We start from the raw sequence: 14,493 nt of genomic DNA on the forward strand, positions 1-14,493 counted from the left end.
AAGCACTTACCCACTAAGCCGGCCCTCAGAACCATGTCCATTCACCTTCTCCATAACCACGTTCACTGTCATCAAAAGCACTTACCCACTAAGCCGGCCCTCAGAGCCATGTCCATTCACCTTCTCCATAACCACGTTCACTGTCATCAAAAGCACTTACCCACTAAGCCGGCCCTCAGAGCCATGTCCATTCACCTTCTCCATAACCACGTTCACTCTCATCAAAAGCACTTACCCACTAAGCCGGCCCTCAGAGCCATGTCCATTCACCTTCTCCATAACCACGTTCACTCTCATCAAAAGCACTTACCCACTAAGCCGGCCCTCAGAGCCATGTCCATTCACCTTCTCCATAACCACGTTCACTCTCATCAAAAGCACTTACCCACTAAGCCGGCCCTCAGAGCCATGTCCATTCACCTTCTCCATAACCACGTTCACTCTCATCAAAAGCACTTACCCACTAAGCCGGCCCTCAGAACCATGTCCATTCACCTTCTCCATAACCAGCACAACACTGATGTACCCACTGGCTGGATGCAATTGGACATTCGTTTCACTTGTACAATACAACTGAGATATGTCAAGATATCACACAGACAAAAGTAAAGTTTTTTTTGTTTCTTTTTTTTTTAAGCTGAGTGCTCTTTAGAGGTCTCAGCTCCTTGGAGATGCTGGGGGGCCATGTGGCTCAAACCCGCTCCTGTCCTCAGTCAGTATCCTGTCCTTCCAGTGCCTTCCTACACCAGCTGCAGGGGCCTCCCTGGTGTCTCAGGCTCCTCTCTCCCATCACTTCCACGGACTCTTTGCCCTGAAAGTCAGCAATTGTGGACCCAGAGGGGACACTGGTCCCAACGTATCATTTTACAGATGAGGGAACTGAGCCCTAAAAGGCCAAGTAATTGCTCAAAGTTATACGAATAATTAGCAATAAGAGATCCACCAATAATTAATTTAAATGTATTTATCTCAACAGACACACATACCAGATTACACTGTGCCAGGCTCCATTCCAAGGACTTTAAAATGATCACTTCATCTCAGCTTCTAACAACTCCATGCAATAGGTCCTATTAGAACCCAAGGCTCCTACTTCCCAGGCTGGTTTCCTTTCCAAAACACCACATGGCTTCTCTTCTGCTATTACCCTTCTCTGTCCTCAAGCTCAGGATCAAAGCAAATCAACAAGGCAGAGAGGGTTATCCCCGTAGAATGGCTTAGGAAACAAGGTCTCCAATACCTCCTTTATTAGTAAATCTAATGGGAGCTCTTCAGTGTTTGCCATGATCTCTGCAACCCCTGGCTCCTTCATGACATCTTCCTACTTAGAAGTTTCTCTTTCCTTCCCTCAATCCATGCCCTCCTCCTGATGTCCTGCCTCTCTGGCAAGACCACTCAGCCAGCTCTGGAGGCTCCTTCTGGTCTTCCAGCTCCTAATGTAATGACGTCTCCAGAGTTCCTCTTCAGGCCTCTCCCAAGCTCACCCACTGCCCTCCGTGGAAGGTCCCATGTGTGCCCTCAGCCTTCAGTCATCACCTCTCTGCTGACGACTCCTGATCCTTTATCTTCAGCCCACTGCTCATCTAACTTTTAGTCCCATGTGCTCATCGATCTCAGAGTCCTGAGATCCTGCCAGTAGCCACTCATCAAATCCTAATGATCCCAGCCCCTTGATACCGCTTCAGTCTGGTTCCTTCTCTCCATCCTTACAACCACTCCCTCTAGTCCTAATGGATCTTCTTGTCTCCAGTTGACTCCATATTATTTTCTCAAAGACAAATCTCATCATTTCATTTTCCTGCTTAAAATCACTCAGAGATTCTCTACACTTACCCGATAAAGCACAAATTCCTTAGCACAGATTACAGATCTTTTGAAATCTTGCCCTGCTTCCCACTCCAGATTCATACCTTGCCCTTCCCTCTCACGCACATGATCAGCTCCAGCCAGACTGACCTCCTGACTGCTCTCCCAAAATGTCACAGCACCCCTGTACTTTCATTCTCTTGCACAGGGCAGGAAACGCTGAGCACAGTGCCCAGCGCTCGGTGAGTACTCACTGAACAGAATTATCATTATCATTATTACACATCGCTGCCCTGACCTACACAACACACCAACCCCACTTCAGCTTGTTCTATCCCAGCACCGCCACCTCTGGAAAGGCTTCCTGGCCCTTTAGAAAGGTCAGGCGCCTCCCGTCGCTCCTGTCACAGCACTTCCCGTAGGATATGAAGACCAGCTATTCACCCGTCCCTCGCACTGGCTGCCCTACAGATCACTGAGGAACAGACAAAGTTCATGTTTTCATTGCTGGTGGGGAGCACCGTGTCTAGCGCAGGAGAGAGGCTTGAAGATGCGCCTGGAGGGGACGAGTAAACCTTAACGTTGCCACTAGTATATTCAACAGCATGGTTTTGTACTTTTCTGCAGCTGTATTGTTCTCACAGTTACCTGTCCTGGGAGCGGTGGTCGGAGACGCAGGTTGCTCTGGTGGGGTGGGCTCAGTGGGGACAAGGCTAGTGGGAGGGGTCGGGGCGCCATGCTCTGGGCTCCGCGCGGGGACTGTGGGAAGTGGGCTCTTCGCTGTGGAGGCTGGGCTGAACGCCACTCTGGCTGGAGGAGGATGATGGGAAGGCATTAAAACCTAGGAGATCAATCACAAAGACAAACTGTTAGGAAAGAAAAAAACAAAAAATGGTTGACCTCGTCAAGCAACACAATGTCACTGAGCTTTTACATAAATGAGATTCAATGGCATTCAAAATACCATGTTTAATATCACAAAATGTTAGAACTCTAGACCATGTTTTTTTTTTTAAGATTTATTAATGTATGAGAGAGACAGCAAGTGTGCATGCATGTGCTTGTGAGTGGGGTGGGGGGAGGGAGAGAGAATCTCAAGTAGATTCCCTGCTGAGCAGGGAGCCCGATGTGGGGCTCGATACCAGGACCCTGAGATCACGACCTGAGCTGAAACCAAGAGTTGGATGCTTAACTGGCTGAGCCACCCAGGCACCCCTAGACCATCTCTTTCAAATATTCTCTGTGCTACCTATTAAAAAAATATAAGAAAACTGTGGGATGGACAGTTATTATAAGTGAACACACACATGCAAGATGAAAAGAGAGAAAATAACTGTAGTGGGTCTCTGAACTAGTCAATAAGGCGAAAACTGAAGATAGATAATTCAACAGCCAGGCTTCTAGAGTAAACAATCTTTAATTATAACAACTATTGTGTATAGAGTAACCGGAAGTTACAGTTCTAGTTAGCCAACTAAAGCTTTTTTTTTTTCTTAAGATTTATTTATTTGAGTGGGGGAGGGGAAGAGGGAGAGGGAGAGAAGCAGATCCAACTAAGCAGGAAACCCGACATGGGGCTCGATCCCACGACCCCAAGATCATGACCTGAGCCAAGATCAAGAGTCCAACACTTAACTGACTGAGCCACCCAGGCGTCCCAGCCAACTTTAAGTTTTTAAATTATATACGATGTGCCAGAGAGGAAAGTTTCATTGTATGATAATAAAATGCTCTTCTGGGCCTCATCTGCCAGTGACTGCAGGGACCACGTGAGTAAAAGTCAGGCTAAGAACACAGGAGACCCACGGGGGAAGGTGCAGTGAGAAATCCACAGAACGAAAAGCTCTAACTCCGATGTAACCCAGGGAAGGGGCCGCAGGTGTTTATAGAAATCACACACTGGTATCTGCTGCAGTTAAGAAAAGTGAGGACACAGCAGACGTTCTGTGATTGGACACCTGATAACTGACATCACTGCTAATTTTCACTGAATACCAGATATTTCAGTTCATAAACTGCCAGGTATTACCAGACAACTGGTAAAACCTTCAACAACAAATTTCAGGAACCAAGGCAAAAAGAAGATGAACCATAAATTTTTGAATATATTAATCAGACCAAGACAAATCAACCGATAACCATTTTAAAAACCAGGCAGTGAGGGGCGCCTGGGTGGCTCGGTCGGTTAAGCATCTGCCTTTGGCTCAGGTCGTGATCCTGGAGCCTTGGGATCAAGTCCCACTTCGGGCTTCCTACTCAGTGGGGAGCCTGCTTCTCTCTCTCCTCCCTGCTCCTTCTCTCTCTCAAATAAATAAATAAATAAAATCTTAAAAAAAAAAAAACAAAACAGGAGGGGGAGGAGGAGGATGGTGGAGGAGTAGGCCACCTAAATTTCGTCTGGTCCCAGGAATTCAGCTAGATAGGGATCAAACCATTCTGAACTCCTATGAACTCAACAGGGGATCGAAGAAAAGAGTAGCAACAACTCTCTGAACAGAAAAGCGATCACTTTCTGGACGGTAGGTCGTGCAGAGAAGTGAATCTGAGGCAATATTCGGGAGGATAGACGGCGGGGGCGGGGGCCTCCATCAGCTGCTTCTGGCAAGTGATAGAGCCGCGGAGCACAAAATCGGAACTTTTAGAAGTCGGCTCTGCTGAGGGACGTCGCTCCAGTGGCTAAGTGGGGGGTGGAACCCTCGTGGGACACTGTGGTCTCATGACCCTTGGGGTCACAGGAAGACCGGGGGTGCCTGAGTGCGGCAGAGCTCCCAGGTATCGGAGCGGGGAAGCTGGCTGCAGAGACGGAGCCCAGGCGCGGGCTCTCAGCTCGGGGTTGCCATAAACCGTGATCTGCGGCACAGTCGGGCCACTGCTCCTCCAGCAGGGACCCAACAAGCGGCAGATCTGGGGAGACTCCCCTTTTCCCCCGGGAGGAGCAGCGCGGAAGTGCACCGCAGGGATCTGCTGGGTTTGAAGACTCCACACTGGGTTGGGTGCCAGAGACAGAAGTGCTCGGTCACAGGCCGGGTGAACATGGAGTGCGGCCGGAGACCGGGGAGACAGGAGTGACTGACTGCTTTTCTCTGGGGGCGCACTGAGGAGTGGGGCCCCGAGTTCTCGGCTCCTCTGGGGCGGAGATTGGGAGGCCACCATTTTCACTCTCGTCCTCCAAAGCTGTACGAAAGCTTGCAGGGAACAAAAGCTCCCGAGAGCAAACCCGAGCAGATTACTTAGCCCGGACCGGCAAGGGCGGGGCAATTCCGCCTCCGGCAAAGACATTTGGGAACCACGGCAACAGGCCCCTCCCCCAGAAGATCAGCGAGAACAGCCAGCCAAGACCAAGTTTACTGATCAATGAGAACGGCAGAACGCCAGCACTGGGGGAATACTGCACATAGAATCCATGGCTTTTTCCCCATGATTCTTTAGTTGTTCAAAGATAATTTTTTAAATTTTCTTTATTTTTTTTTCTATTTTTTTTTAGTTGAATATTTCTTCTTTCCTTTTTCAACCAACATTTTATCAATTCCTTTTTTAAAATCTTTTTTAACTTTTATCTTTACAGTCATATTCCATCACTTCATCATACTTACCCTTATTTTTGTATATATACAAGTTTTTCTTTTTTAAAAAGTTTTGGAGGCAATTTCTTCTAACAGACCAAAATACACCTAAAATCTAGTGTGTGGCTCTGTTCTATTCGCCAGCCTGATCATATTCATTTTTTGTTTGTTTCCCTTTCTTTTCCCCCCGGTTTTGGGTCTCTTCTGATTTGGTTAGTGTATATTTTTCCGGGGTCATTTTTACCCTTTTAGCATTTTGTTCTCTCATTCATCTATTCTCCTCTGGACAAAATGACAAGATGGAAAAAATCACCTCAAAAAAAGAACAAGAGGCAGTATCGGCTGCCAGGGACCTAATCAATACAGACATTAGTAAGATGTAGGAACTAGAGTTCAGAATGACAATTATAAAGATACTAGCTGGGCTTGAAAAAAAAGCATAGAATATACTAGAGAATCCCTTTTTGGAGAAATAAAAGAACTAAAATCTAACCAAGTCGAAATCAAAAAGGCTATTAATGAGGTGCAATCAAAAATGGAGGCTCTAACTGCTAGGATAAATGAGGCAGAAGAGAGAATTAATGATATAGAAGACCAAAAGATGGAGAATAAAGAAGCTGAGAAAAAGAGAAACAACTACTGCATCACGAGGGCAGAATTCAAGAGATAAGTGATACCATAAAGCGAAACAACATTAGAATAACTGGGATCCCAGAAGAAGAAGAAAGAGAGAGAGGGGCAGAAGGTGTATTGGAGCAAATTATAGCAGAGAACTTCCCTAATTTGGGGAAGGAAAAAGCATCAAAATCCAGGAGGCACGGAGAACCCCCCTCAAAATCAATAAAAATAGGTCAACACTCCAACATCTAATAGTAAAACTCACAAGTCTCAGACAAAGAGAAAATCCTGAAAGCAGCTCGGGACAAGAGGTCTGTAACCTACAACGGTAGAAACATTAGATTGGCAGCAGACCTATCTATCCACAGAGACCTGGCAGGCCAGAAAGGACTGGCATGATATATTCAGCACATTAAATGAGAAAAATATGCAGCCAAGAATACTATATCCAGCTAGGCTGTCATTGAAAATAGAAGGAGAGATAAAGGGGGCCTGGGTGGCTCAGTCGGTTAAGCATCTGCCTTCCGCTCAGGTCATGATCCCAGAGTCCTGGGATCGAGCCCCACATCGGGCTCCCTGCTCCTCTGCTTCTCCCCCTGCTCATGCTCTCTCTCTCTCTGTATCTCTGTGTCTCGAATGAATAAATAAAAAAACTTTAAAAAAAAAGATCAACAGGGAAATAAAGGCTTTAAATGACACACTGGACCAGATGGACTTCACAGACATATTCAGAACATTCCATCCCAAAGCAACAGAATACACATTCTTCTCTAGTGCCCATGGAACATTCTCCAGAATAGATTACATCCTGGGTCACAAATCAGGTCTCAACTGGTACCAGAAGATTGGGATCATTCCCCGCATATTTTCAGACCACAATGCTTTGAAACTAGAACTCAAATCACGAGAGGAAAGTTGGAAAGAACTCAAATATATGGAGGCTAAAGAGCATCCTACTAAAGAATGAATGGGTCAACCAGGAAATTAGAGAAGAATTTAAAAAATTCACGGAAACAAATGAAAATGAAAACAGAACTGTTCAAAATCTTTGGGATGCAGCAAAGGAGGTCCTATGAGGAAAGTATAAAGCAATACAAGCCTTTCTCAAAAAACAAGAAAGGTCTCAAATACACAACCTAACCCTTCACCTAAAGGAGCTGGAGAAAGAACAGCAAAAAAAGACTAACCTAGCAGGAGAAGAGAAATAATGAAGATCAGAGCAGAAATCAATGAAATAGAAACCAAAAGAACAGTAGAACAGATCAATGAAACTAGGAGCTGGTTCTTTGGAAGAATAAATAAGATTGATAAACCCCTGGCCAGACTGATCAAAAAGAAAAGAGAAAGGACCCAAATAAATAAATCATGAATGAAAGAGGAGAGATCGCAACCAACACGAAAGAAATACAAACAATTATAAGAACGTATTATGAGCAACTATATGCCAGCAAATTAGATAATCTGGAAGAAATGGATGCATTCCTAGAGACATAGAAACTACCAAAACTGAACCAGGAAGAAATAGAAAACCTGAACAGACCCAAAACCAGTAAGGAAATTGAAGCAGTAATCAAAAATCTCCCAACAAACAAGAGCCCAGGCCCAGATGGCTTCTCAGGGGAATTCTACCAAACATTTGAAGAAGAATTAATACCTATTCTGAAGCTGTTTCAAAAAACAGAAATGGAAGGAAAACCTCCAAACTCACTTTATGAGGCCAGCATTACCTTGGTCCCAAAACCAGACAAAGACCCCATCAAAAAGGAGAATACAGACCAATATCCCTGATGAACATGGATGCAAAAATTCTCACCAAAATACTAGCCAATAGGATCCAACAGTACATTAAGAGGATTATTCACCATGACCAAGTGGGATTTATTCCTGGGCTGCAAGGCTGGTTCAACATCCGCAAATCAATCAATGTGATACAGTACATTAATAAAAGAAAGAACAAGAACCATATGATCCTCTCAATAGATGCAGAAAAAGCATTTGACAAAGTACAGCATCCTTTCTTGATTAAAACTCTCCACAGTGTAGGGATAGAGGGTACATACCTCAATATCATAAAAGCCATCTATGAAAAACCCACAGCGAATATCATACTCAATGCAGAAAAACTGAGAGCTTTTCCCCTAAGGTCAGGAACATGGCAGGGATGTCCACTATCACCACTGCTATTCAATATAGTACTAGAAGTCCTAGCCTCAGCAATCAGACAACAAAAAGAAAGAAAAGGCATCCAAATCGGCAAATAAGGAGTGAAACTCTCACTTTTTGCAGATGATATGATACTTTATGTGGAAAACCCAAAAGACTCCACCCCAAAACTGCTAGAACTCATACAGGAATTCAGTAAAGTGGCAGGATATAAAATCAATGCACAGAAATCAGTTGCATTTCTATACAACAACAACAAGACAGAAGAAAGAGAAATTAAGGAGTTGATCCCATTTACAATTGCACCCAAAACCATAAGATACCTAGGACTAAATTTAACCAAAGACGCAAAGAATCTGTATTCAGAAAACTATAAAATATTAATGAAAGAAATTGAGGAAGACACAAAGAAATGGAAAAACGTTCCATGCTCATGGATCGGAAGAACAAATATTGTGAAAATGTCTATGCTACCTAGAACAATCTACACATTCAATGCAATCCCCATTGAAATACCATCCACTTTTTTCAAAGAAATGGAACAAATAATCCTAAAATTTGTATGGAACCAGGAAAGACCCCGAATAGCCAGAGGAATGTTGAGAAAGAAAAGCAAAGCTGGCGGCATCACAATTCCGGACTTCCAGCTCTACTACAAAGCTGTCATCATCAAGACAGTATGGTACTGGCACAAAAACAGACACATAGATCAATGGAACAGAATAGAGAGCCCAGAAATGGACCCTCAGCTCTATGGTCAACTCATCTTCGACAAAGCAGGAAAGAATGTCCAATGGAAAAAAGACAGTCTCTTCAACAAATGGAGTTGGGAAAATTGGACAGCCACATGCAGAAGAATGAAACTGGACCATTTCCTTACACCACACAGAAAAATGGACTCAAAATGGATGAAAGACCTAAATGTGACACAAGAATCCATCAAAATCCCTGAGGAGAATACAGGCAGCAACCTCTTTGACTTTAGCCGCAGCAACTTCTTCCTAGAAACATCGCCAAAGGCAAGGGAAGCAAGGGCAAAAATGAACTATTGGGACTTCATCAAGATAAAAAGCTTTTGCACAACAAAGGAAACAGTCAACAAAACCAAAAGACAACCGACAGAATGGGAGAAGATATTTGCAAATGACCTATCAGATAAAGGGCTAGTATCCAAAATCTATAAAGAACTTACCAAACTCAACACCCAAAGAACAAATGATCCAAACAAGAAATGGGCAGAAGACATGAACAGACATTTTTCCAAACAAGACATCTAAATGGCCAACAGACACATGAAAAGTGCCCAACGTCGCTTGGCATCAGGGAAATCCAAATCAAAACCTCAAAGAGATACCACCTCACACCAGCAGAATGGCGAGAATTAACAAGTCGGGAAACGACAGATGTTGGTGAGGGTGCGGAGAAAGGGGAACCCTCCTACACTGTTGGTGGGAACGCAAGCTGGTGCAGCCACTCTGGAAAACAGTATGGAGGTTCTTCAAAAAGTTGAAAATAGGGGCCCCTGGGTGGCTCAGTCAATAAGTGTCTGCCTTTGGCTCAAGTCTTGATCCCAGGGTCCTGGAATCGAGCCCCGCATCTGGCTCCCTGCTCAGTGGGGAGCCTGCTTTTCCCTCTCCCTGCTCCCCCACTTTGCTCCTATTCTCTATCGCTCTCTCTCTCTCTTAAATAAATAAATACAATCTTTAAAAAAAAAAAAGTTGAAAATAGAGCTACCCTACAATCCAGCAATTGCACTACTGGGTATTTACCCCAAAGATACAAATGTAGTGATCCAAAGGGGCACATGCACCCCAATGTTTATAGCAGCAATGTCCATAATAGCCAAACTATAGAAACAGCCTAGATGTCCATCAACAGATGAATGGATAAAGAAGATGTGGTATATATATACAATGGAATATTATGCAGCCATCAAAAAAATGAAATCTTGCCGTTTGCAACGACTTGGTTGGAACTAGAGGATATTATGCTAAGCAAAATAAGTCAATCAGAGAAAGACAAGTATCATATGATCTCACTGATATGAGCAATTTGAGAAGATAGACGATCATAGGGCAAGGGAGGGAAAAATGAAACAAGAGGAAACCAGAGAGGGAGACAAACCATAAGAGACTCTTAATCTCAGGAAACAAACTGAGGGTTGCTGGAGTGGAGGGGGTTGGGAGGGATGGGGGCGCTGGGTGATAGACATCGGGGAGGGTATATACTATCGTGAGCTCTGTGAATTGTGTAAGACTGATGAATCACAGACTTGTACCCCTGAAACAAACAATGCATTATATGTTAAAAAGAAAAACAGGTAGTGGGTTATAGGAAAAGAAAATTAATTTTCCTTATACCCGTCTAGCTTTTTGGGTGAGACCACCACTCCCCATAATAAAAAGGCAGATTAACAGAAGAAAAACAAATTTAATTATGTATGTACAGGTATCCCATAAGGATAGGAGATGCAAAGAGATGACCAAAACAGAAGATTTAATACATTTTAGACAAAGAAATAATAGATTTGTGAAGAATTGACAAGACAAAGGGGTTTGGACTTGGGGGCAGTTAACGGTAAAGAAGGAACAGGGTTTGTGTATATTGTCTTCTTGAACAGTCTTCTCTCCTAAATGCCCTCCTGGCGCAGGGAGGTGGGTCAGATTGCCCTTCCTACACCGTCGTTTCCTGGGTACCATTAATTCAAAATAATCAATATGCCAGAGTGCCATGTTTGGGGATGACATTCTGAACCCCTACAGGGTCGACCACAATTTTAAGATGCTTGGTTTCCTTGAGGTTTCAGATATCAAGGTTTGTAAAGTGAGTGCTAATATGAGACTGTTCATCGCATCTGTGCTGAGAATAGCAGGATGTTCAGAATCCCTGCAAACCAGAGCTCCAGAACAGGTGTTCACAGCGTATTATTGTGGTGCCTCTGTAGAGAACAGAAACCTGAGTAAGGGAGAAGGGCCCACGGTGGCCCCCAACCCCCTGGCTTGAATACAAACAAGCTCTAAGGTGACGCACCTCAAAATATCCATAACCCCAGGTGATCAATGGGCTACTAACACCTGAACACAGGTCCCAAAAAGGGAAAACTGCATACGTCCCCACACCTCCTCACCTCCCCCCAACAATTCCCCCTTAACCAAAGCCCCCCACCACCGCCTCCTGGCAGCCCTCTCTGCTTTGCTGTCCTGCCCACAGCTCCCTTGCAATGTTCAATAAACTTCTATGTCCTCTGTTCTGCCCTGGGTGAATTCTTAACCCTCACGCCACTGGCCTCCACCTGACCAGCTTGCCCCACATTTGGTGGCCCCTCCCATCCGATCAAGAGACCCCACAGCCTCTGTAGATTCCACAAGATAAACCAGACTTTTTAGTTGTAGAGAGTCTTGAAAAATTACTACCAAGTTGAAATAAAGAAAGGAGTCCATAGACAGTGGTGGGAAACATTAAGGCGCCGCTTGAAGGGGTCACAGGCTCCACCAGGTCACGGCTGAGGGGACGACTCCACTCCTGCCTCCTCTCCAGACCGTTTCCTTTCCCACCACGGTGCCTCTCGGGGCTGGAAAGGCATGCCAGTTCCTCACTCATTCTTGGGCGCTGTGTCCATGGCCTCCACAGAGAGCTCCTGGCTAAGTCGTCAGCATGCAGGTCCTCCCTGACATACCCCACCCAAAAAAAATGGATCCTCCATGGAAGCAATGGGCACCCCCCGCCCCCCATTTCGACCTTCAATTTCCATCTGGCTTGGTCAGCAAGTCTCAAATGCCTTGTTTCTTTTTTTCTATTCTTAATTACTGTGAAACACCTTCTTGTGGGTGCATCTCTCTGGTCTTGCGCACTTGAAAACAAAACCGCAGGAAACATCGTTTATCCTCTACAAATTTAATCTGGATGTGTTTCAAATTTCTTGAATTTGTCCTGTTCAGTCACACTATTTTATGAATAATGCTGCTAAGCGTCCTTGTGTGTACAAATGCTTTCGTTCCTTTTGGGTAAACACTTAGAGGTTGAGTGGCTGGGTCATATGATAACTCTACGTTTATCTTTTTTTTTTTTTAAGGTTTTTGTCTTGTTTTGTTTTTAAAGATTTTATTTATTTATTTGACAGGGAGAGACACAACAAGAGAGGGAACACAAGCAGGGGGAGAGGGAGAAGCAGGGAGCCCGATGCGGGGCTCGATCCCAGGACCCTGGGATCATGACCTGAGCTGAAGGCAGACGCCTAACGACTGAGCCACCCAGGCGCCCCTTGTTTTGTTTTTTTTAGAGACAGACAGAGCGGGTGTGCCAGCAGGGGTGGGGGAGGGGCAAAGGGAGAGGGAATCAGAATCCTAAGCAGACTCCATGCTCAGCATAGAGTGATCTCATAGGTCGTGATCTCAGGACCTGAGCAGAAATCAAGAGTTGGACATTCAACCAACTGAGCCACCCGGGTGCCCCACTATGTTCATCTTCTTGAGGAACTGCTGGACTGTTTTCCAAGTGCCTATACCATTTTATTCTCCCACCAGCGGTGCCTGAGGGTTCTCATTTCTCCGTCCTTACTAATACTTGTTCTCTTTCTTTTAAATTCTAGCTGCCCAGAGGAAGGGGTATCTCACCATGGCTTTGATTTGCATGTCCCTAAAGATGAATGCTATTAAGTTAATTATAAAAGGAAGCGATTCTACCGAAGACAAAGAGAGATGCTGGAGGTGGGGGCCAGTTATGAGAGGTTTCCGTGAAGAACACAGAAAATAAAGGTAAGGTTGTTATACATACAGATTTCGGTCCCTGCCTTGTCCAGCAATAAGAGTGTGTACTGATTTGGAATCATCCTCTTCCTAGTTCAGAGGAGGAGAGGCTTACAAATGGAGATTTCCCTTATAAATGTAAAGTTCCCTTATAAAAGGACAAATTGCTTTTAAGAGCTTCTCTTGTTAGTGTATTGTCTCAAAAATAAGCAGTTCAAGTCATCCTTATGCCAAAAGGGCATATTTTGGGGTCACATATTCTGATACCCTTCAATCCATTTTGAGTCAATTTATGGGGCGTAAGGTATGGATCTAAATTCAGTTTTTGTATGGAAATATCCAGTTGTCCCAGTACCGTTTATTGAAAAGACTATTCTTTTCCCCATGGGATTTTCATGGCACCTTTATTAAATACAATTGTACTATTTTAAATACTTTTTTGGTGAGAGAAGAAATCTCTGTTTTTGTCATTAATTCCAAACTTTCTACTTTAGCAGAATAAAATTATATTTCTTATGCTGCAGAGCTAATGTTTATCAACACTAATTCAAGGATTATCTACAACTCAGTTCAGTTAAAAAAAAATTAATTTGAATGTAGGACAAAATTTGTATTTCAGTGGAAAATGAAATACTGTCTATAGGCTTTCCCAGTTCTGATTCTAGACTTTCTTGTATTTGAGCTATTTTACAACTCTATCAATTGTAGGTAACTGATAATGATGAGGGAGCAGAAGGCTGGCTGAGGACAAAGCAGCAGCTGACCCCCTACACCGCCCCCCCATGTGGTATGTGTGACATTCCTCAGGCACTCCCAGCTGCCCTAAAGGAAAAACAAATGGTTAACTGATAAGATCACAGTCCTGCAGGACAGGAGTCTCCCTCAGTTTACAAATGTCCTAGTGATTTACAAGGAAGCTTTCTCATCAATAGCCTAACTTCCAGAGACGCATAACTCGGTCCTGAAGCCCTAACATCACCCTCCCCTCCATAAAATTAAGGGAGGCTGAGGTGGAAGGAAATGTAAATTGAATTTCCTCTAAACCTGAAGCCCATCGACAGGACGTGTGATAGGAGGAATGTAGCATTCCTCCAGGAAACCCCCATCTGTCTTCCTGTTAGTGCCTCATTAGAGGGGAGAACAGCCTTGGCTTGACGATGACCAGGCCTCCAGTACCCGGAGAGTCTTTAGGACTCTCAGCTCCCCAGCTCCCAAGTGTAAAGTCAACCACACCTCACAAACCGGAGCAGCTCTTTCTGCCCACGGGTCCTGTCCCCGGGCTTTAATAAAACCACCTTTTTGCACCAGAGACGCTCAAGAACTCTTTCTTGGTCGTCGGCTCCGGACCTCACACGGCCGAACCTCACTTATATTCTAGAACTTCATCAACTCCATGTGGGGCCTGTGGGTTTTCCTTGGAAAAGCGTGCTGTGCCTCCGGCCTGCTCCCGGGAGTCCGGAGATCCTGGGAGAGGCACCGCAGGGAGAAGCGCTACGTCGTCGTGGGACGCCTGGCTCGGGGCCGGAGCACTGCTCTCTACACCCCGGGCTCCTGGAGGCGCAGCAGAGGAACAGGACGTCCGTCCCTGGAAGGCTCTG

General features: G+C 44.8%; 1 protein-coding gene across 4 annotated transcripts in view; it reads right to left on the minus strand.

Moving 5' to 3' along the window:
• Positions 1-14,493, minus strand: part of KIAA0319 (KIAA0319 ortholog) — a 98,775-nt gene that overhangs the window by 45,361 nt on the left and 38,921 nt on the right. For all 4 annotated transcript variants that reach the window (XM_036112191.2, XM_078055744.1, XM_078055746.1 and 1 more), the window contains one exon: positions 2,455-2,647. In XM_036112191.2, the coding sequence (XP_035968084.2) occupies positions 2,455-2,647 (193 nt within the window). The remainder of the gene's footprint in view (positions 1-2,454; positions 2,648-14,493) is intronic.

The sequence above is a fragment of the Halichoerus grypus genome, chromosome 9 (assembly GCF_964656455.1).
Source record: "Halichoerus grypus chromosome 9, mHalGry1.hap1.1, whole genome shotgun sequence".
NCBI lineage: Eukaryota > Metazoa > Chordata > Mammalia > Carnivora > Phocidae > Halichoerus > Halichoerus grypus.